Below are 22,528 nucleotides of genomic sequence, written 5' to 3' on the forward strand. Positions count from 1 at the left end.
CCTAACGAATCCCCCACATTAGTAAAAGTATAGTGTCTAACATCTTGTGTCGGTAAGGGAAACGGTTAAAGTACCTGGAGACGAGCTAACGCCAACGTCATGTCTTGGAACTGGAATAGCCACGGACTGCCATTTTTGCCTGGATACACTTTTCGGGATGTCACGGTAAGAATGTAGCCAGGAAACAGAAAAGTCACTCATGTTAGGTTTTCTTCATTGAAAATGTTCTCAAGTGAAACGTATTCGCAAGAACATTAGCTTTTCTCTCTCTGCGATGCAAGGTGGCATTCCTCCAGTCCTCCTAACGTTAGAACTGAGCTATTCACCAAGTATGCTGCTGGATAACATTTCACACACCAACTTCGCTATGGACGTGTTTATCCACTGTTATTGTATTGCACTATCATAATAATAATAATAATAATACATTTAATTTGAGGGCGCCTCTCTGGGCACTCGAGGACACCGTACAATTGCAAAATAGATAAAAATAAATAAAATAGATAAAAACACTAAGAAGGAAATACAAAACAGATAAGAAAAGACAATATGGATGGTTAAGTGGGGTAGGCAGTCCGGAATAGGTGAGTTTTTAGTTTGGTCATGTTTAGGATTTAGTTAGTAGTAGATAGTTTAGGATCATGTTGGTGTTACTATTATTGTCTCAATAAAGTTTTTTTTTTATCGTTCCATTGCAGGCAGACAAAACAAACAAAAAAATAGAATAGATAAACACATGCAGAAATAGTATAGTACAATTTATTTAATCCCACCCCTTCTCCATAATTAGTAGTATGTAATTGTTTATAGTATATACGTATATAATAATTATAATTTATAATATATTAATCACCACCTATCTTTACTTTATAACAAGATATCAATTAATTTCAGCATATTTATCCTACATATAATTTTCTCTTATATCAACTACAACTCAATATTATTCTATGATCAACTCAATATTATTTTATATTATAATATATGATCCCTTCAATTTTATACTAACAAAATAAATGAATAAAAAGTAAATAAATAAGCTCACACTGACACCCACACAGACTCATAATAATCCGCCTTTGAGCGTGCTTCACTTGCATCAGTGTTGTTGATATGCATTTGATTTTTTTGCTGCGTGCTTCACCAGAGCTAATGTATTACCTGCTCAATGTTTGCAGAAGCCGGCCTTCCATCGTCCCCAGACACTGGGCTATAAGAATGGCTACGCTCTGCCCCGTCGCCCCACTGTGGGCATTGGACAGGATCCTCTTTTGTCAGATCAGTTGATCCAGCAGGAGATCAGCGAGTCGTCCTTTGAGGCACCGGACATTACTTATGGCTGCTTTGATCAGAGCATAGCTGAAGACTTCATCCCAGCTCATGTGGCCCTTGACAAAAAGGTACAATAAAGCCTAAAAGACCAGAATTTGAAGACTTTTTTTGCTGTACAATTATTTGTCTTTGTCCGTTCTTCACCGCCCTCTTGTCTTGTAGGTGCTGCGCTTCTATGCCTACTTTCAGGAAAATATCCTGTTTTCCCCAAAAGAGGAGTGCCGCGTGCGCCCTGTGGTTATTTACTACTACCTTGAGGATGACAGCATGTGCATCATTGAGCCCGTGGTGGAGAATTCTGGGATACCACAGGGGAAAAGGATCAAACGCCAGCGTCTGCCCAAGAATGAACGCGGAGAGCATTACCAGTGGAAAGAGCTCAATATTGGCATGGACCTGGAGGTGTATGGGGTCAAGTACCACATCACACAGTGCGATGATTTTACAAAGGTAAAACCTGTATGAATGCTCTTGCATTGCAATATGTATCTTTATTTTTGCTGTGTCTAACACAAGCATATGGATATGTAGTTGTTAATATACTGTCTGTCTGTCTCTTATTCATTATATATAGGAATTCATGGAAAGTGAGGGCATTATTCTGAACGACCCTGAGTCATTGCCTGTGGATCCTTATGACAAACATCGCAAAACCCCTCAGCCTTCCTACGTAACACCTTCCGAATTTGACCACATGCACCGGTTTCTCACCATGGATCGTAAGGTAAAGGAAATTCCCTCCATTTCAAACTCACTGGGTAATTATTACAAACCCTAATCTGGACAGATTTTAACATTCAAATCTCCTGTTCACGCTATTTAGGAAACAAAAATGATCTGCTTTCTTAACTGCCATGAGGTTATGTTGACTTTGCAGATATCCGTCTAGGTCATCTAGCTTAACTTATTCATACTTCATGTTTGGTATAGTTTGGGTTTTGTGCCTATATCGACAGCTAAAAGTAAAGCGATTGTCACATGATTGAACCCTATAAAACATGCAAATATTAGTCAACATAAAAAAACATATTGTTCCAAACCACTGAAATGTTTCAAATAAGTGATCTTAAGTTATTCTGATTCTGATTCTGAAGTTATTTGACATCACTATCAGGTGTTTGTTAGCCTGCAAATCTTTCCGTTGATTTTCGATTACAAAGGGTGTTGGACGGTGTTCGGCCGCACACCAAAATGCCTCAGGACCATAAACTCTGGACGCAACTTTTTCAGATTACAGCTAAACACTAAACTGTGTTTCTGAAAACATTTTATGCGAATAATAGCCAATTTAGTAACAGAATCTGGATTCATATTTTATCAGCGTTGCCTAGTTTGACAGTTTTATCTGAGTTTCGTGAGCCTGAAAAAATGTGCTGGTGGGGCCTGCAGACTTTAACCCGTCCCAGCATGAGATAAATGGTTGTGATTTGTCCGCCGGATCTCAAGCTGCTGGATATCTGTCCGAATGGGAGAGGGGCCAGACGAACCTGCCAGAGCAAATTAAGCATGAGCTCAGCAGATTTGTCTGGTTCCCAGGCTCTGTGTTTGTACCAATTCTAGTTTCAAGCTCTTGACCTCTTCTTGGTCAGGTGCTGCGTTACTTTGCGCTGTGGGACGATGCTGACTCCCTGTTCGGGGAGACCAGGCCCGTTACCATCCAGTATTACCTGGTGGACGACTCGGTGGAGATCAGAGAGGTCCATGAACCAAACAGCGGCCGGGATCCCTTCCCTGTCCTGATGTGCAGACAGAAGCTGCCCAAGAAAATCAAACCAAAGCCTGGTGAGATGCTGTGCATATAATGGCATTAACTCTGATTAAGTGCTTTGATCAGATGTCTCTTTGTATCCAGTCATGAAAAGAGTTAAAGTGAATGCCTTTAGAAAGTGTCTCTTACTTTATCTTTTTTAAATAATTGAAATTAAACACAATTTAAATATGTCTCTGTACCCCAGCATTGGTTACAATGTTTTTGTGAATTATTGATGCCACTCAATAGCAATACTCTTATTTATTTCCAGATACCTTTCCCAGCTGTGTGCTGGAGGTTTCAACAGAAGAAGTAGATGAGTACTACTCCCCGAAAGACTTCCAGGTGGGTCAAACGATGAAGCTGCTGGGCCGTCGCTTCCTGCTCTATGACTGTGATGACTTCACTAAAGAATATTACTGTAAGAACCACCCTGACATGGAGATCAAACCCTCAGAGGGACCAAAAAAGACTCAACTGCTTCAGGAGAGGAGGACGGTGAGAAACTGCAATGTATTGCCTCTGTATTATTGAGGTGGTGACTTAAGGTTGCTATATAAATAATTATTTCCTCTCATTCATTTGTGTTTACAGGAGGTTCCTCCTTATAATGGGTTTGGCTCACTTGAGGACTCTCTTCAGAATTGTTTGTCATTGATTCCTAAGCCTCCCAAAAAGAATGTGGTAAAAATGCTGGAAAATGACAGCAAAGTGTTGCGCTACAGTGCCAGGCTGGTGAGTGAACATGTGTGAGAACATGTTTGTGCTGATTCTTTGATAAAATCTTCTGATTGACTAGTGGTTGGTTATATGTAGTTACAAGTCACCAACCTACCACCACTTAAAACTCAAAACCATCAACAACCAAACAGAACATTTCTCTCCTAGCTTAAGCTGTCCTGTGTTACTGACATTTCAGGACTCCCAGAATCCTGAAGATGAGGGCCGACGCTTTATAATGTCCTACTTCCTGTCCAATGACATGGTCAGTATTTTTGAAAAGCAAACTCGCAATTCCGGTATCATCGGTGGCCACTTCCTGGAAAAGACCCGCATCCCCAAGCCAGCCTCTACAGTGGAAAATCCTCAGTACTACTCACCGGCAGACTTTGCTATTGGAGCCACTGTGGAGGGTAATATTCTGACTTAAACAGCCTGTGTCTATTTTCTGTTTTATCTTGGTTTCCAAAAGGAATATTTTTATTTAAAAAAATCACAGGATAAAAGCAGAAATGTATCACTCATGTTGCTTCTGTACCATACATGTCCTCTTAGATACATTAAGATCTATCCTAAATTACAGCTTCACTAGGTGTTTCTGTTTTAACCTTGTGAGTCTGTCATGTCATCATGGCAAAACGTGGTCATGAGACACCTACTGTACAGCGGCAACTGCTACAGAGGTGGTGTTGAGTATTTTGCCAGGTGTTTATATGTCTGTTTTTGTAGTTTTCAGCCACCGCTTTGTGTTGACCAATGCGGATCACTATACACTGACTTACCTGGAGTCCAACGCAAGCCAGATCCCTTGTCAGACACTGGATTCTTTGCGCAAGAAGCTGGGAGTGCAGACGGCAAACGACCAGCCAGCTGACCAAAGAGGTAAAAAATCAAATCAGATATTTAGCAAAAGACTCCTCTAGAATTTTCTGTTTACTATAAATTCATAAACATTTCTTCAAGTAGGTGTCACTCTCTTTTTGAATTTTGGCCAGACAACAATTTACGCCCATTCTTTCTTTTCATTCTTCATCAGGTGCCGCTGTAGCAGAGCCTTCTTCGTGATGTCAGGGGAGGCTGTATTGCCTGGAGAGTTGTTCACTCCTCAATAAATCATATCACGTATAAAAGTCAAAACCTTTGCAGAATGTTTCTTAACATAAACAAGAACTGGACCTGCTGCAGAATATGCAATGTTTCACTGAATCTGAAAGGTTCTGGAAATTGATCAAATTGAACAACTGTTTGTTTATGTTGTGATTGATCTCAAAATACTCTTCTTATATTGGGCCAGGCGGTCACCAAGCCCTACCCTGATTAGCTGCTTCAAAAATACAAATTTATGTTACAGCCGGGCAACCAAGCAATTACTTTTTTTTATTTAGAAAACAATGTTACCTCAGGGCACAGAAAACCAAACCAGGGACACTTTGTGTAATCATTAGCATTCAGCTAAAAGCATAGGTACAGGGGACTGCACCATGCTCAGTTTGCCACCCTCAGTGTAGTCCACCTGCTCTGTCAAATATTGAAAATGTGGAAGATTTCTATGCAATTCTACATTTACCAACTGGCAAATTGTAGAACATTGTGAAAACCACCGATTGAAAAGTTCACCATATTATTCCCCATCAAACAACATATCAACTTCAAAATACTCCTCCTCACCTTCAAAGCTCTCCATCAGCCTGTCCGTGACTCTCCCTCACTGCCCATATTCAAATCCCGCCTAAAAACCTTCTTCTTTGCCCAAGCTTGTGACCTCCCCTATCTCTAACCACCCTCAACCCTCTCTACTCTCCTCTCCTCGCCTTTCCCCATCAGACCCGCCGCCACCTACATTCTCCAATCCTTCCTCGCCACCATGCCCCTACTTGTAACTCTCTGTAACTCTCTCTCTGTACCGTCTGTTTCTGTCTGTACTGTTAATATCTTTGCCCCATCCCATTATTGCTTTTGTTTACTTTTGTGCAGTCCCACCCTGACTGTCATTACCCCCCTTTTGTTTTTATCTCACTGTAAGCGCCTTTGGGTCACTGAAAAGCACTATGTAAATAAAAATAATTATAATTGTAGACAGATGTGTCAAGTGTATAAAATGAAAATAGAGAAACATAACTTAAGTCACAATCTTTCAGAAAATTGCATTATTTAATAAAGTAATTAACAAAACAAAAGAAAGAGAAATGGAATGGCATGCGGTGATATTCAACATACATACTTAATGCTCATCTGTTAAGTGACCAGTGACAAATGTAGGATTTTAAACAGACAGAAATCATTGGGAGGAGCCCAGGTGACCACTCTATAGGTTGGCCAAAATCCTTTCCCTGTCATGATAAAGGGATGATGTTAAGTCAGCATACAGTAAGCTCATACCACATCATCGGTAACATTTTTCTGCTCCAATGGACCAGACTAGAAAACAAGCGAAGCCGGCTCAATGGCGAGAGCTGAAAACAGCTGCGACATCAACAACACTACAACCAATACAGTACTTATGTATGAGGATACGCATCAACACATTCAACATTGATACATGCAGTAACGTGGTCTGCATACTGTGTTCACTTTACATTTGAATCATTATGCATACAATGGTGCTCCTTAGGGTGGGATAGCAGGCTGCGTGGATGTATAAAAAAATACTGATATGAAAAGGGTAAATGTCTGTTTGAGGGATTTCCTTGGATTTTCCAGCATTCAAGCCCAAAGTCTGTAGCGACTCAGTCCCTGTTACATCTCAGGACACACTCAATTAGAGGCTTGATGGCCAATGGCCACCAGATTTCTGTTGTGCTGATGAGAAACCTTAGCCCCGGCTAAGGCCACTGTTCAGGCCAGTGTGTCATCTTAGGGGGATTTGAGTTTTTTGGTCCGAGGAGAGGCTCCATTCTCAGCTTTAAGAACTCCATTTTCATGGTGACCAACTAGCAGGAGAGACACAAGCGAGAAGTCAGTCTCTACTAATGCAACATGTATCAGTCATTCAGTTTGATCGGGACAAATGCAGAAAGGAGAGAATGATAAGGGAAAAAACGTCACATTCCTGAATATTGTAATATTATGAAAGAGTTGTTGCCGGACTAACTATTAGGGGCGGATGTCTGTTATAAAACATGTTTGAGCAGGTGTTTCTACTCACGTGAGTCTCTCTTCAGTGTCCGTAGGGGTTGTTTTGCGGCAGTCTTCTTGCGAACAGCTTGTTCGTGTCTGAATTCCCTCCAGCGCCTCAGCTGGAAGCGGATAAACTTCCAGAGTAGCCAAGATTGGGTCAAACATACCAGCAGTAGAACAGTCATCCTGAAGGGGCCCAAAGGCAAGAAGATTAGTGCAAATGTGGGTTTTGGAAAGTGGCCCTGACATTGCATACCAAATGAATCAAGTTACTTTCTGACCCTGGTGTGTGTTTGAAATAATGTCTGAAGAATATTTCTTATATTTCAACAAGGGGACCACAGTTAAGTTTGGTCCTGTTTGCATCCATTGTTTCTGTGTTCGAGAAACCTGCCACTTCTGTTGCTGTAGAGTGCTGCTATCAAATTATTGCAAATTTAAGTAGAGTAAAAAGTCAAAATGTATTAATCAGTAAAAGTACTGTATATTCAGAGTTATTATTAAATAATGTTCTCACAAGTCATACTGTAGCTGCAGGTAGAGCGAATTATCTGCGACATGTCATACCCTATTTAATTCATTTGTAGAAAAGTGTTTTTACTTTGAAATTAAAGTCATTTTCTGTTAATCAGTATCAAAATCCCTGGCCACATCTACTGTGAAACAATAAAAACATTGAAAAGTCAACACCTTTTAACGGGCGCTATGTGTATTTAGACTATACAGTTGTTGCAGTAGCTGTAAAAATCATTTTCCAAAGATGTTGGACATAGGTCCTTACCTTATCAGTACACTATTGAAGTTGCCCATCTCCAAGTCCAGCCCCTGGTTTTCACTACGAGCCAAGCCAAAGCCAACAGCCAGGAACATCAGGGTCAAAGTGACCATCCGTGTAAACACAAAGCTGATGGCCCACAGATCAAACCTGGAGAAAGACACATAGAGGAGATGTGGTCCATAAAAAAAATGATGCTCAGACAACCAACCTGCCAGTGATCATTAAACTAAATGAGGCAATAATAATATGTTAAGCCACAAGGAGTCAAAAGGGGAAAATCACTGGAAACACATAATACAGTAGCTTAGGGAGGAGGAGAAAACAGCAGAGGAAAATTGGATTTAAAGATTTCAGTATTGGTGAGAAGAATAAAGTCTGCCCCCCTAAAAAAGAAAACATTCTCCTCTGTTATGTTCATGATCATATTAACGTTCAAATGGTCACTTTTATGGACACTCGGATTTTGAATATGCTGTTGTGGAAACGTTCTGTGCAGGCTGCTGTCTTAGAGCGGCAAAGAAGAATTGATTTGCGTAAAAAAAATGGCTGTTCTATCCAAGTGAAACTACTTTAAAAAAATTGATTTAGAGTAGACACCCAATCCAGCACTTTTGGCAGTATCAGAGGCATTTCCGCTTCTGGTATCTTTTGAAACAGCTTGAGCCAAAATAGAGTGCTGTCGGAATAAGTCCTAAAACCCAGAAATGACTTTAATCATTTTTGCACTTCCTGTTCCCTCTTTCCAAGGTCAGTGGGTTATTTTTTTTAAATGGGTTTCTGGTTAGATGCCTGAAATAAGGTCTGTGTTTAACACAAGCTTAAGAGATTTTAACGCTTTGTTTCACGACAAAAAGCGTGTCAGTAAATGCCCAGCTCATTGCATCGTACAAGCAAAATCAGTTGGAAGCTAGTTAGCTTTTTACTTTTGCATTTACACTTTGTGAAGATTATCTTACAGGGTCGGGCTACAAAAATACATCATCCCTGCAATATTATATTCCGCCTATTGTTATTTTATTTATATTTGTATAATTTTTAATTATAATAATAATTTTTAATAAGAAAAAGTTGGAGGGAGAAGAGAGAGGATAGCTGAGGTGAGAATTGCCTAAACCATGACCGTAATTTGGTTATATACTAATGAAGTGAAATTATTTAATAGATAAATTATCGCCTTAAACTGAACGAGGTCGCGGGTACAATCGGCCGAAATGAGTTTTCTCAGGAGGGGGGCTGGAGTCTCCCTTAGAGAGAGGGTGAGAAGTTCAGCCATCCGTGAGGAACTCGGAGTAGAGCCGCTACTCCTTTGCGTTGAAAGGAGCCAGTTGAGGTGGTTCAGGATCATCTAGTAAGGATGCCCCCTGAGCGCCTTCCTAAGGAGGTGTTCCAGGCACGTCCAGCTGGGAGGAGGCCTCGGGGAAGACCCAGGACCAGGTGGAGAGATTATATCTCCATACTGGCCTGGGAGATCCCCCAGTTAGAGCTGGTTAATGTGGCCCGGGAAAGGGAAGTTTGGGGTCCCCTGCCAGAGCTGCTGCCCCCGCGACCGGACCCCGGCTGAAGATGAGTGAGTGAGTGAGTGAGTGAGTGAGAGAGTGCACATCTTTTAAATCAGACTTCTACAGAGAGGAATGTCGCTCCCCGTGTCTGTCGTGCCAGCAGCACGTGTCATCACTGAAAATGATCTCTGGAAAATGATCTCTGGCAAAGAGTAGGAACCCTGATGCTTGATCACTTAAAGCAAAAACCACTAAACCCAGTGTGAGGTGACTTACATTTTTTGATGGTTCTCATCAGTAAAATAAAACAGTCTGGCGACGTGGAAGCCCAGCTCTGACACATACTGGAGGAAGAGGAGAACCAGACCCACACGACTCAAACTACACAAGAAAGAAGAGAGAAGCGGTTGATAGATTAGGTGACAAAGGAAAATAATCCAGTGAGGAACATCTATATAGGGTTCTATGAACACCATATGCAGCACTTTATAAAAAATCCCTAAAGCAGAGCCGCTAAGCTGAGTAGTGCAGTGAAATTTGATTTTCACATTTCAGAGCATTACTTTTTCTGTTGTTTCTTTTCTCACTATCTGTGCATTTGTCCTTGACAAGCCTTTGAATTTGCAGGTTTAAAAAAAAAAAGGTAATTCTGCTTACTTTAACAAATAGGCTGCGGCGATGTGCAGCAGATACAGGCAGATGTACTGCAGCTGACGAGAAATCTCCTCCTGAAAAACAAACAGCCTTTATCTGCAAAAAGGTCCCATATATTGTTCATTGTCACTCTCTCACTCTCTCTGTAATGTGAAACACGCACGCACACACTTATCTAGTCACACTCCAGAACTCCTCCAGTTCCCAGGGCCTTCTTACTGACCTTGCGTACTTTCTGGAAGTAGAGCTCCGGTAAGGCATGGAGCCAGTAGGCCAGCTGAGTGAGGTAGAAAAACTTCACCTGAAACCTGGAGCAGATAGTAGGAGAGACGAGAAAAAGGGCAAGAAGGAGAGAGAGTCTGTACAATTTACACAGCGATATTTTCCTTGATTAGTTTTCCATGACTCTGCAACAGTTAAAACTATCAAAAGGGAAGGAACCTGGTTAAGAATAGACACAGCCAATCAGGCCAACAAACAAAATGTTGCTGCGTTCAACTGTATTAAATTTGTTGGTTTTTTTTAATCTGGTAGCTGCCCAAACTTGAATAATCAGACTAAGAACTCTGTAATGCATTTTAACACAGTCTGGGAGTTTGGGCTCTGTATGTAAAGTGTATGCAGAGCATATCAGGAAATAATAATAAGCTGGTAGACCAACAGGTTACCCAAAGTTCCCAGATTCACTTACCTACTTACTTAATACACACCATTCAAGTACAATATGAACAGAGTTGCCAAGGGTCTCAAGATTTTTTTGTGTCTCAACATCTAGTTTTAATTGCTAATAGCTGTCACATTAGATTTCTGCTCCAGATATCACTAGCCCCGGGGTAGACAAACGAATGTAACCTTCTCAAAAACCTTCTAATTATAATTGATTATTATAAATACCTGTTAGATATCAGTGTCAGCTACAAATGAAAATATGCACTTTGATGTGACCGAACAGCAGCAGAACCCTGCTCTAAACTATGTACACTATGTCCACCTCACAAATACAGGTGTGTCTTAAAATACAAAAGTGCCAAATACCAACTGCTTGCAGCTTCTCAAATCGGAATATTTGTAGGTTTTCTAAGTCTTGTATGAACACATTTGTTTGTTTTGCACTATTCCATCATAAAAACAATGTGGATGACGACTTTGGTTTTTGGGAAATTTGCAGGCGTTTGTCTTAAAAGTGAAACTAAACTTTAGTAGCAGCCTTGGCATATGGTTCTATGTATTCTTAATCAGGTGTGTTGTGTGCTGGGCCAGCTCTAAAACTTTATATACATTTTGTTTATGTAAATGTTTCATTGGCATCAGTCATACCTGAGGTGTACATGGGGATAATTCTCCCAAAGGCTGCTGGGATGCAGGAGATATCCTTCCTGTGTGAAGTAATCAGAGAGAAGAACACTTTATGCTGTTGCTCTGTGTGCGTGTGCGTGTGCGTGTGTGTGTGCGTGTGTGTAAGAGAGAGAGATACCCTGTTATCATTGACCTGTTTTAATAATATATGTGACATTTCCTAAAGTAGGAAGGAAAGTTTTCATTGTATGTAAATATGAAATCTCACTCACTGTTATAAGGATGTAAAAACTCCACACACTCGACACCAAGTGAAACACGCACAGTTGCCCCGACTCATTAAACTTGGTATTCTTGCTCTTGGAGAGGTGGAGGCGCCGGTTCACTTTCTACAACAGGAACAATACAGGAGATCATGTGAATGCGGCTGGATCCAGTCATAATGGGTGACCTGTTGACTGCTGACATCGTCATGCACCAGGAAGTATCACGGTAATACAAATAACTAGGGCAAGAAAAGACAGCAGATGCTATTTTTGGCTGCAGTTGAAAACCCTCCTGTGAGGAAGTATTCCTTTCAAGACACTTTGGAAACCGCGGTGATGGTGCTAAAATAAAACCTCATTCCTCCCCCCTGCCCTATTTCTAAACAATGACACAAGAGCTCATACCTTCAGATGGTTTAAATGCTACTCTCTCTCAGTTTTCCTGTCTCCAGCACTCTATCTCTCAGAGAACTGGAGCAATGTCAGCCCGTCTGATTTAGTTTGAAAAACAGTCAGTATGCTGCTCGTATGTGTTTTGATGCGTTTGCAACTGTTCTGTTTAAAATATATAGCATAGCATACTTTTACTGAGGAAAAAGGACAGGACATCATAGGGATAGTTTTCAGGTTAATTTTTCCTACTATTGATTAAAATGCATGCAAGTGTTCCTAATAATATTGCTGATAATTTATGCTTAATTTTATGGGTCCATAATTTCTAAATCATGTCCATGTAATGTGTTACTTATTATAGGGCAGTGTTGAATTTGTAGGCAGTTATTTATTTCAACAAATGCAATGCACATAAACCCACTATAATGGATAAAAAGCAAGAAGGTTACAGGTTCGCATCCCGACTGGGGGCCCTTCTGTGTGGAGTTTGCATGTTCTCCCCGTGTCTGCGCGGTTTTCTCCAGGTTATCCGGTTTCCTCCCACCATCCAAAAACATGCATGTGTTAGGTTATTTGATGACTCTAAAATTGCCCTTAGGTGTGAATGGTTGTCTGTCTCTGTTCGTCTCTATGTTCCCTGCAATAGACTGGCGTCCTGTCCAGGGTGTACCCCGCCTCACGCCCGATGTCAGCTGGGATCAGCTCCAGCCCCCCGCGACCCCGACAGGGACAAGCGGTTGAAGATGAATGAATGAATGAAGTTTCCGATTATAAATTAAATAACAAAATAACATTTACCTTGGCTTAAATGAGCAGTTATTTCAAGGGAATTTCTAGATTCCCTCAAATTTGAATTGTTCAATTGTTTCCTTCATTTTGACAGGAAACTTCCTAGGAAATGATGGGCCAATGAAACAAAACATTACCCTCATGTAATGATTTACTCATTTCTGTGCTGTCTCTTTTGTAATATCTGTTGCATTTGTTATGTCACAATATCACTTTGTCAGTAAAACTGCAGTACAGATGGACCTCTTTTTGTGCCGCGGGGCCTTGGTACTTACATCCAGAAGATACTCCTGCACTACTGCATGGAGGATGATGGCGATGAAGAAATAAAAGAGGATGGTGGCAGAGTCCTTCCATCCGTAATGGTACAACGTAACCTCGCCTTCTAAGCACACACACGAGTCAAACACACACACACACACAGCACATGTTTGCGATCAGAGGTGTGTTAAAGATCCTGGAGCAATGTTTGTAATCGCAATTCAATAGCAATAAAATAACGATGCAATATGCAGGAACAGCAGCAGCAGGAATGAAACTAGAATAAACAGTATATGAACTATATGAGTTCAATGTGGGTATACATACTGGATTAAAGTGAGTATTTAATAAGAACTCCATACCTGGTGATAGTGTGGTGACGTTGTACTGAGGTTGAATGAACAGAATGGCTGTCTTGGCTGTTGCCTGGAAATTACATGAAGTGATAATCAGCAACATATTTCAGTGAAGTTGCTCATCAAAGTCACATTTGTGGCATGGGGTGTGTGTGTGTGTGTGTGTGTGTGTGTGTGTGTGTGTGTGTGTGTGTGTGTGTGTGTGTGTGTGTGTGTATTTAGAGAGTGAGGGAGAATCCTATGCTTTTCACAATATATAGTATTGTTTATGATTTAAAGTAATGTATAGCTGCAGCCTAATCTAATCTAATCTAATCTAATCACATTGATGCCATACATTATTTAACCAATTCAAATGTACTTTCAAATCCCTGGGGAGGCCCCTGGTGAGGACCATGGTGGGATTTTCATTACATTTTGTCTTAAGAAAGTCCATTTTAATAGATAGGACTTTGATGATAAAAGAGTTGTCCTCTGTTGGTCCCCTGGTCTCAGTTTAGGCATCACAGTGAAACAGTCACCAGTCACTCCTTGCGCGCCGAGGCAACACAGGTGGCCTGTCAGCGTGTAAATGTCAAACACTAAACCAGCTGTAGCACTCCTTTTCTGTTTCCGAAACCAGAAAAATGAAGGAAACCCCCTGTTTCTTTTTTACTCGGACAGCAGCTGTGCGACCACAACCTTAGTTCCGGATTGAAACTGTAAAGACCTGACTAATAGCTCAGGGCACGTAGACTCGGTTTGTGCATACGTTGAAGAAACTATGAGCTAATTAAATACATTAATACAGTTAGTGTATGTTTATGTGAACTCCCCTCAGGTGAAAGCGGTACTTAGAGCTACAGAGAGCCACAAGCAGCGGTTCAAACATTGAGACGTGGCAGTTAACGACCACGGTGAAGCTAGCAACGAAATTCTCAACACTTCCGCTTTGCGCTTTTCAGAATAAAATAACCCGCTATCTGACGTGCGCTTGAATCCCATTCTGAGCAACAGCGATGCTTTTAATTTGAATGCTAATACAGCCTTACTTCCTCTCTTTGGTAACTGACAAATCTGGGAAACCAAAAATGTTGCAGCGGTGTGTCTTTCACTGGAAACTGGAACAAGACATTGTGAAAAGGGTAAAAACGTACATTTTAGGTGACATAAGTTACATTGTGTTGTGTTTAGGAGTAGCAAATCATGCGTTTTCTGTTGTATCCCGGGGTTATGAAACTCCCTTTTAGGAATTAAAAGTAACGTTTGTGAGAGCATGACACCTAAACTTTTAAACATTAGCTGGCGATAAAAGTGTAAATATGCAAGTGAATACCCTGCCACCTTTACCTTCTCCGTTTTAACTCATATGTTGCTACCTGGACTGTGAACAGAGCAACATTCATTGTTCACAAAACTTGTTTAAAAAAACTGCAGCCGCCGAATGCAAACGGGCAAACTTTTTTTTTTTTTCTACAAAGCAAAAAGACAATTTCAACCGAACTCGTTTCTACTCCTCACCAAGTTACATCTGAGTGTGCACCAGGCTTGCCTTCTTAAAACAGCTGAGTGAGACGAGGGGAAGAAAAGAGAATCTGAGTTCATCTCACCTCAAACATCAATCCAATCAAAATGAAAATCACCAAACTGAACACGATGTCGGCATGGTTTTGAATTAAGAATTCCTGGCTGAAGAAAGGGTAACTCTTGTTTCTTCGGCGAAATGCCATGTCAACTCAATGGTGTTTTTCCTCTGCTATTTTATAAATCAGAATTTTTCTGACTACGAAGTTCAGGAGTTAACTTTGTCACTGACGTGCGCATGCGCGACTTCTTAAAGGGCGAGTATCCACAAATACCTTCTTCTTTGAGGCATTTCTACACAGCAAGTTCAGTCTGCTATGGAGAACTAAACATGCCTAAAGTGCCCACAAATAAATGAATAAAAACAAGAATAAATACATCTGAAATAAACTCATGAATAAATAGGACCTCCTACCTCATTTACATATGAACACAGAAATACATAAATGTGGGTGAACAAAAATGTTGAAATAAATGTAAAGCATTTATTTATTCTTTTATTTATCGATGTATTTATACATTTATTTATTTATTCTAATATTTGTGTATTCGTGCATTTATTTCAGTATTTATTTGTTAATTTCTCTATTAATGTATTCCTGGATTTATTTAAACATTTATTTATTTATTGAGACTCATTGAGTCATGTTTAATCCACCATAGACTGTTGTGACATAAGACCATGCATAACTAATTATAAACACATACTTTCTACAAAAAACATTAGGCCCTTTTGCATAATAAGTACTTTACTTCTTTTATTCTATACATTGGTAATAATACTTTATTAATTTCAGTCCAAAAACATGCACGTGTTAGGTTAATTGATGACTCTAAAATTGCCCGTAGGTGTGAATGGTTGTCTGTCTCTGTACGTCTCTGTGTGCCCTGTGATAGACTGGCGTCCTGTCCAGGGTGTACCCCACCTCACGCCCGATGTCAGCTGGGATAGGCTCCAGCACCCCCACGACCCCGACCCCGGGATAAGCGGTTGAAGATGAATGAATGAATGAATGAATAATTTAAATGCAGGACTTTAACTTGTAACAGTATTTCTAAACTATGGTACTATACTTACTTGAGTAAAAGATCTGAATACTTCTTCCACCACTGGTGGTCATGGAGCAGTACACGTAGTAAATATATATATATATATATATATATAAATAAATAAATAAAAACATTGATCAATGTTTAAATAATTACAAACACTTGTATTCCAGTCAACCCGCCATGTCGGCTATTTATTGCTTATTTGAAGCCACCAGTGGCCTTGCACTTCACAGTTCAAAAGTTCATACAGGCAGTCACCTGGGTACAAGGAAACCCCAGCATCATTTCACTGCCTTGTTAGAGGATTTCATCCCTTTACAGAACAGGTATGGACAAAAATGTATTTGTGCCCTAGAAATAGCAATCAAGAGCACATAAAAAAGTCACTACAAGTACCTCATTAGCATATTTTCCTTTTGTTATACAATAGACATTTGAAAGCTTTTACAGCCTATGCCTGAGACATTATTTTGTATCCACCATAATGTAAATTCAAAAGACATTTTAGCAATTACATGGTCAACATGTAAATAAAGATAAAACATCAAACACAGTTTTCGCCAGGTTGACACACTAGCCCCACTCAAAGCAATGCCAGTTGACATGATTATACAAAAAATAGATTATTCTCTGAGAGGGCTGGGGATTTGTTCATTTTTTTATGGGACTAACAAAAAATCACAGCAATAGAAGTATGATACATCAGATAATTGTGCTTTTAAAAAAGCTAACTAAGCCTTAGTTAGCTTGCGCTGATATGATAAAGACTCAGAAGTCAAACACTGCTGTTCCTTTAGATCTAGGAATAGTTTCTCTATTCTCACGAATAACAGCAGTTTCGGTGTGTCATACAGAGCCCATCAGTTGTCCGAGATCATAAAAGAGCTGCATAATTGTAATGATTATTATTGATATAACTCACAATATATATAACCTTCTTAATATGTAATTGGAACCTGGCCGAGCTCAGTGTTCACTTTGTTGCACAGTATAATTACTGTTTGAACGTAATTGCTACTAAAACAATACAAAAAATGTTAAGTCAGGTAGAAGGTGTGTCTGAGCTTTATATACCACTTTTGTGGCCAATTAGCTCTTTAATTATCCTCTTCATGTCTGATAAAAACACTGCTGAAGGTTTCACCTCTGTGCGTCCTGCATTTGGGCAAAGCAGTGCTTTTAAAAATAGTTTATGATTTAAGAAGAGTACACACTAGCTTAGCGTTATCCCAGAATGATTGCATATACTATGCCCCACAGTGTACTAAATATATAGACATAAAGAGGTGAAAATTCTGCCATCCTTCTCATGTTACATCTCTGAGCGGATGAAAAAAGAAACTTCCAAAAAGCTGGTGTGCTCCTTTGATGTTGGATAAGTTGCTGTTACTCTTCCCCTGATTCTGTCTGAGAAAGCTAGAAGTTATCGTCTTCATCTCTTCGTGACATGATAAGTTGCCTCCTGGGACCTGTGAGATGAGGGACACTAGACGGGGAGTCCAGCACTCCAGAGTCCAATTTAGGAGTGGAAGTGCAGCGTGGCCCAACCCGGCCCATGAGCCCGCGGATATCTCTGTGAAGGGCTGGATCGCTGGGGATTGAGTTGAGGCGAATCCCCTGTTCCACGCCCCCACTGTCCCGGTCCAAGCGGGGGTTACTGGCACTGCTGGGAGACTGAGGATCAGCGCTGAAATACAAGGTTGAACTTGACTCTGTAGGGCAGAAGTATGGCTCTGGACTGTCTCCAAACACAGACTTGCCCTCTGGTGAGCTCCTTTTGAAATCTGATGTGGGTGACTCCATCGGGCTCTCCATCTCCAGACTGTCGTCCTCTTCTTCAGGTTGTTCGGTTGACGTTTGCTCGCTTACGCTCTGGAACTCGTCTTTGCAGTCCGAGAGAGGTGCCAGGCCTTTCCCCTGAGACTCAGAAGTGGAGGCCCCCCCACAGCTGCCGCCTGCTGTGATAGTCATGCCCTCGTTACTCTTAAACTCTTGGTTGTACTCCTCCATGTCCAGTATGGCTGCTGCTCCGCCGGCCCCGTATGCTCTGTTGATCTTCCCTAGGTCTCCTGTTTTCAGAGCCAGCCGGATCAGGAGCCAGTGGTGGTGGTAACAAGGGCAGGAGCTGTTAGCACGGCCCCCGCAGGTTCCTGGGTGCTCCAGCAGAGAGCCAGCCACACCTGAGAGGGAGAAGCTGCCGTGGTTTTGAATGGAGGCAGCTGGCAGGCTTTTGTCCCCGAGAGAGAAGGAGGACTCCCCTCGTTCTATACATGTGCTGCCCATGTGGTTGTGGTTCATACCCTGGGAGATCTCTGTCGACTTTGGGTGGAGGAACCGGTAATATAGGACAAGAGAGGTAGCGCCTGGGAAACGGGGAAGAGTTGATTTTAGTACACTAAGTATGTTTTAGTATTTGTATATTCTATAGCGCACATTCAACTCACCCTCCCATGACTAGTCAATGCCGTTATAAAGACAATTATTATTTACTATTATGTATCAAACTGACTGAAAAAGCCCAAGCTCTTGTATATGAATATATTCCAATTCATTTCAATTTTATTTATAGTGCCAAATCATAACAGGAGTGCACATACTGCAACAAATCTATTATGTTTGTACTGTTCTACCACAGCTATGTTTCCCGACTTAGAATTAGTTTGAACTCATTTGAATCACTATCGGGGTTGTATTACTCAGATACCACAGAAACTATTACACATTTTGATAACAATCTAATTATAACCATTGAGCATCGACAACATCTGAACGAAATCTGTTCCAAAACAAAGGGAGCGCAGATAGAGGGAGTGACTCACCGAGGAGAAAGCTACACAGCACAGTGGTAGGAAGGGTCATGCTGTCCCATGATGCTTCGCTAAGGAAGTCGGAGGCGGCCAGCATCAGAGTGGCGTTCTCTACGAGCATGAACTGAAGGAGGAGTGAAGGTCACACTATCAGTCATCTATAGACAGCTTTACGTCACTGTAAGCTAAGCATGCAGAGGTGAGGATGACAATGCAAACTATCTGTGTGTGTACAGTATATCTATGTGTGTGCAGTTGCACTGTGTACTGTAAGTCAATGAGGCAGTGCTGTATGTAGAATACATATTGAAAGCAGGCAAACACTGGGAAAAGTCCCATCTTACTGCATAAAAACTGGCCATGCGGAAGCGCGAGGGTCCGTCTTTGACGTTGAGGAAGAGGAAGACGTGGACGAGCCCCATAATGCCATTAAAGGCACGCCAACACCAGGGGCCGGTGCAGATGTCTGGTTGCTGTGATACCAGCCAGAAGGAGGCTGTGAGCCAGTGGAAACCTGGAGGTCAACATAAAAATAGACTAGGAAATACAAGTACAATAGGGAATCCATATGCAGTGTATCAAGCTGATGCAGAGAAGCAAGGTAAGAAAACAGGATAAATAGGACATGCTGCATCACTGAGGATAATTACAATTACATTTACTTAGGTATAAATAAAAACAATGTCTGCCTGGGTTTAAGCTCTACTAACATTTGTGTACAATGTTACTTTAAGGAAATAATTATCATTTCATTACACCCTTTCTTCTCCTTTCAAAAAGGTGCCGGACTATTGTGTCGTCTACAAAAGCACCCATGGAGGTTACTGCTCACCTGCTACTCCACAGACCCACCAGTTAAAGACCCTGGCAAAGAACATCAGGCAAGTCACCCTTGCACCCAGCATGCCTGCCCTCCACACCAGCTGGCACAGCAGGGCTGCCGGAGGCATAGCCAGGTGGCCCGGTCGTATCAGACAGCAGGCTCTGCTGTACAGCACCAGGGCCCAGGATATAGACAGCACACACAGACCACAGCAATAGGCCACTGAAGGTAGAAACAGAAGGAGAAAGTATGGAGTAAGTATGTAAGTATTATTCAGACACTGTCTTCAAACACTGGCATGCCACAAACACAATTCAGAGCCAGTAGTTAATGCTAAGATCAGGTCACCTGGGGACATGATGCCCACATCAGTGGACACCACAACATATGCCTGCAACAGGCTCTGTGGCAGCGTGAGGACGAGGGCCTCCAGCAACCAAAGAGCAGCAACATCTGCCTGCTGCATGACAGCAGCTCCAAGCTCAGCCACTGAGCCCTGCATGCGCAACACAGACCTCATGCAGTCCCATAACCTGACAGAAGAGGGAGACAGAGACATGATACACAGTAACCTCATGGTGAAGGTTTCAATGACAGAACCATTTTTTGTGTGTATTTGATTAGTTTGTTTCCCACAAGGACACACTGGATTGGAATCTCACAACATATTCTATATATGCAAACAATGCTTTATTTTGTAATATAACATTTGGAGTTTCAAAGAGCTTACCTTTTGAAGATGCCCAAGTGCAGTATGTGTATGACAGAGAGGTAGCATCGCCTGTCATCACCGTCGTCGTAGTACCATTTCATACTAAGCAACTGGACTGCCGTCCCTGGTAGAAAGAGGCCGAGAGTGAGGCCCGCCCACTGCGTCTCCTCATTCCAAAGGTAAAACCCTATACAATAGATCACTAACACACACACACACAAACATGCAGACACACAGATGCAAGGTGGTATAAGTATGTTGTGTATGATATGTTTGTTTTAGTGAAGAAGTCATATGCTTCACTACAGTCTGATTTATCACACAGTCGTGCAGTTTTTTAATTGAAATGCATTTGTTTGGATAGCAGCAGAAGCCAGCAAAGTCCTAGATAAACTAAAGAGCACTGACACCTTGCTGTGAATTATCCTTTAATTTAAGAGGAAGCTGTTCTAATGAGATGATACTGTACAAGCTCCACTAAGAAAATACCAGAGTCTGACTCCTGACTTTAACACCGCCTGCAATCATTTGTCTTTAATTACATAAGAACGATTGCATTGTGAAAAATAACACATTGATCATTTTGACTACAGTCTTATTTATTTGTGCTGTGACACAGTTTCGGTCCATGCAGCAGCACAGTATTTTTTTTTCTCTTGGGGGAATGGTATACCTGCTGAAGGCAAAGTCACACTTTGTACTCATCCAGTCACCTCGTCTCTCTTGTGCCCTGTCCTTTCCCCATTGATCTGCTTAGTCACGGAATCATCACACCTGAGAGCGCTGCACGTTGTTTTCAAAACACACTCCAGATGTGCATGCATTAAAATGCTTATAATAATAATAATATGTTTTTCTGAATGGTGGGTGCCAGAGGTATCTAAACGCTGAGCATGATATCCGGTATCCAGGTCAGCCTGTTAACTGTGGAGGTTATCAGTTTCAGCTCTGACTCTGCCGAATGACCCCTGGAGGTCCTGGGCCCCCAGCTTGGCTAACCAATACATGTATTACATCCCTATGCATTAAAAACACACAGCCAGGTTTGAAAATTCAACAGTAAGGGCTGTGCTATAGCGTCAACACTTGAATGGTCTTTCTAACCTGATCTATGGCTGCTGCTGGAAAGCTCCAACACGGAGCACAATGGCTGAGCAACAGCATGTTTCATTCATCCAAGCCAACGAACATTCTCCACCAATGCAACACTCCCCTGCCCTGTTGTCCCATGCCGTTTCAGCCCGGACAAGCTAACTAGCAGCCCGCTATATCGCGGAGAATTATGCCCACTTACGAGCGGTCCGTTCGGCCACGATGACCAGCGCCGACACGCCGAGCAGGAGCGCCTGGCACCACGCTATCCAGCATCCGCTCCGCCGGGCCGCCGACGGCATCCTGCGGGCGAGCGCCCCTGCAGCGTCCATCATGATACGGGTAGATGGGAGAGAGAACAGACGGGTGACATTATCCTGGGCATCCTTCAGCCTGGCCTGGGTACATCCGCTCCCTTCTTCTTCTCCCGCTGCCTCTGCCCCCAGTCAAAAATATATGACGTCACTGCGCGGTTTTAAAGGGGCATCAGTTTACCAGCTGTACTGTACAGGGCTGCTCACCTTCCATCCACCTCTGGAGCATGACCTCTCTCACCACTTGTTTCAATCAGAAAGGCCCTAATGTGTCATTGGTACATTCTACTTATTTCCTAATAATGGACTTATTGATCAGAGTTTGTATGTATGTATGTACTGTACCCATATGAAGTCACAGGTCATGTCCTGTGTGAGCCTGGGTGTGCAGGGTTTTTGTGTTTTTTCCCCCAATAATTATACAGCAACAGTTCGATTTTTCTGTGAAGATGCATGCTCTGTAAGTTGGAATTTGTCTCTTCACTGGCCGGCCACTTTGAACATTACGCCACCTGACACCCTTTTTAAATTGTAATGTGAGGATCACAGAATGCTAATGTTACTGCACATAAAGTGACAGAGCAAAGGAGACCATCTGCTCCCCACGACTTGTCATGATATTTATCCAAGCAGTCATACATTTTTCAAAGATATAGGCTATGGTTAGAAATAATATGACATCTGCGTTTATGACTCGGAATAAAGTGTCATCTGTTGTGGGCTTATTGTCTGTCAGCTGATTAACATTGAAATTGAAATATGGAAGTACATGTACAAAATTAGCAGCAGGATCTTATTGATCGTGAAGGCATTTTTTTGCGTGTTGTTTTGTTTTTTCCAAGTTGGCACTTACTGGTGGTGAGTGTCTAAAGACTCATAACAGGATGTTTATCTACGTCACCGTATCAGCACCTACAGACACAGTAAAAAGGCAAGTATACCATACATCTAAA

The 22,528-nt window shown here is 41.7% G+C and overlaps 3 protein-coding genes across 3 annotated transcripts; 1 reads left to right on the forward strand and 2 right to left on the reverse strand.

The window, feature by feature from the left end:
- Positions 1–99: 99 nt before the first annotated feature.
- Positions 100–5,682, forward strand: efhc1 (EF-hand domain (C-terminal) containing 1; the record flags this gene model as incomplete). The annotated part of the gene is made up of 10 exons (XM_083934573.1): positions 100–165; positions 1,179–1,400; positions 1,495–1,782; positions 1,907–2,056; positions 2,922–3,114; positions 3,354–3,580; positions 3,677–3,817; positions 4,002–4,215; positions 4,532–4,684; positions 5,627–5,682. 10 exons carry the CDS (start codon positions 100–102, stop codon positions 5,680–5,682), a joined length of 1,710 nt encoding a protein of 569 aa, XP_083790699.1.
- A 325-nt stretch (positions 5,683–6,007) lies between these two features.
- On the reverse strand, positions 6,008–14,958 carry tram2 (translocation associated membrane protein 2). Its single transcript, XM_083933569.1, has 11 exons — positions 14,801–14,958; positions 13,218–13,281; positions 12,870–12,979; positions 11,419–11,535; positions 11,168–11,226; positions 10,074–10,158; positions 9,854–9,924; positions 9,473–9,577; positions 7,701–7,844; positions 6,948–7,105; positions 6,008–6,732 (listed from the first exon to the last, which is right to left on the reverse strand). The coding sequence occupies exons 1-11, from the start codon at positions 14,918–14,920 to the stop codon at positions 6,656–6,658; spliced, it is 1,110 nt and encodes a 369-aa protein (XP_083789695.1). The 5' UTR covers positions 14,921–14,958; the 3' UTR covers positions 6,008–6,655.
- A 2,285-nt stretch (positions 14,959–17,243) lies between these two features.
- xkr5a (XK related 5a) lies at positions 17,244–21,596 on the reverse strand (the record flags this gene model as incomplete). Its single annotated transcript, XM_083934702.1, has 7 exons — positions 17,244–18,190; positions 18,647–18,758; positions 18,979–19,148; positions 19,467–19,679; positions 19,806–19,990; positions 20,188–20,371; positions 21,464–21,596. 7 exons carry the CDS (start codon positions 21,594–21,596, stop codon positions 17,244–17,246), a joined length of 1,944 nt encoding a protein of 647 aa, XP_083790828.1.
- Between the last annotated feature and the right edge of the window lie 932 nt (positions 21,597–22,528).

The sequence above is a fragment of the Echiichthys vipera genome (assembly GCF_963691815.1).
Source record: "Echiichthys vipera genome assembly, chromosome: 19".
In the NCBI taxonomy this organism is placed as follows: domain Eukaryota; kingdom Metazoa; phylum Chordata; class Actinopteri; order Perciformes; family Trachinidae; genus Echiichthys; species Echiichthys vipera.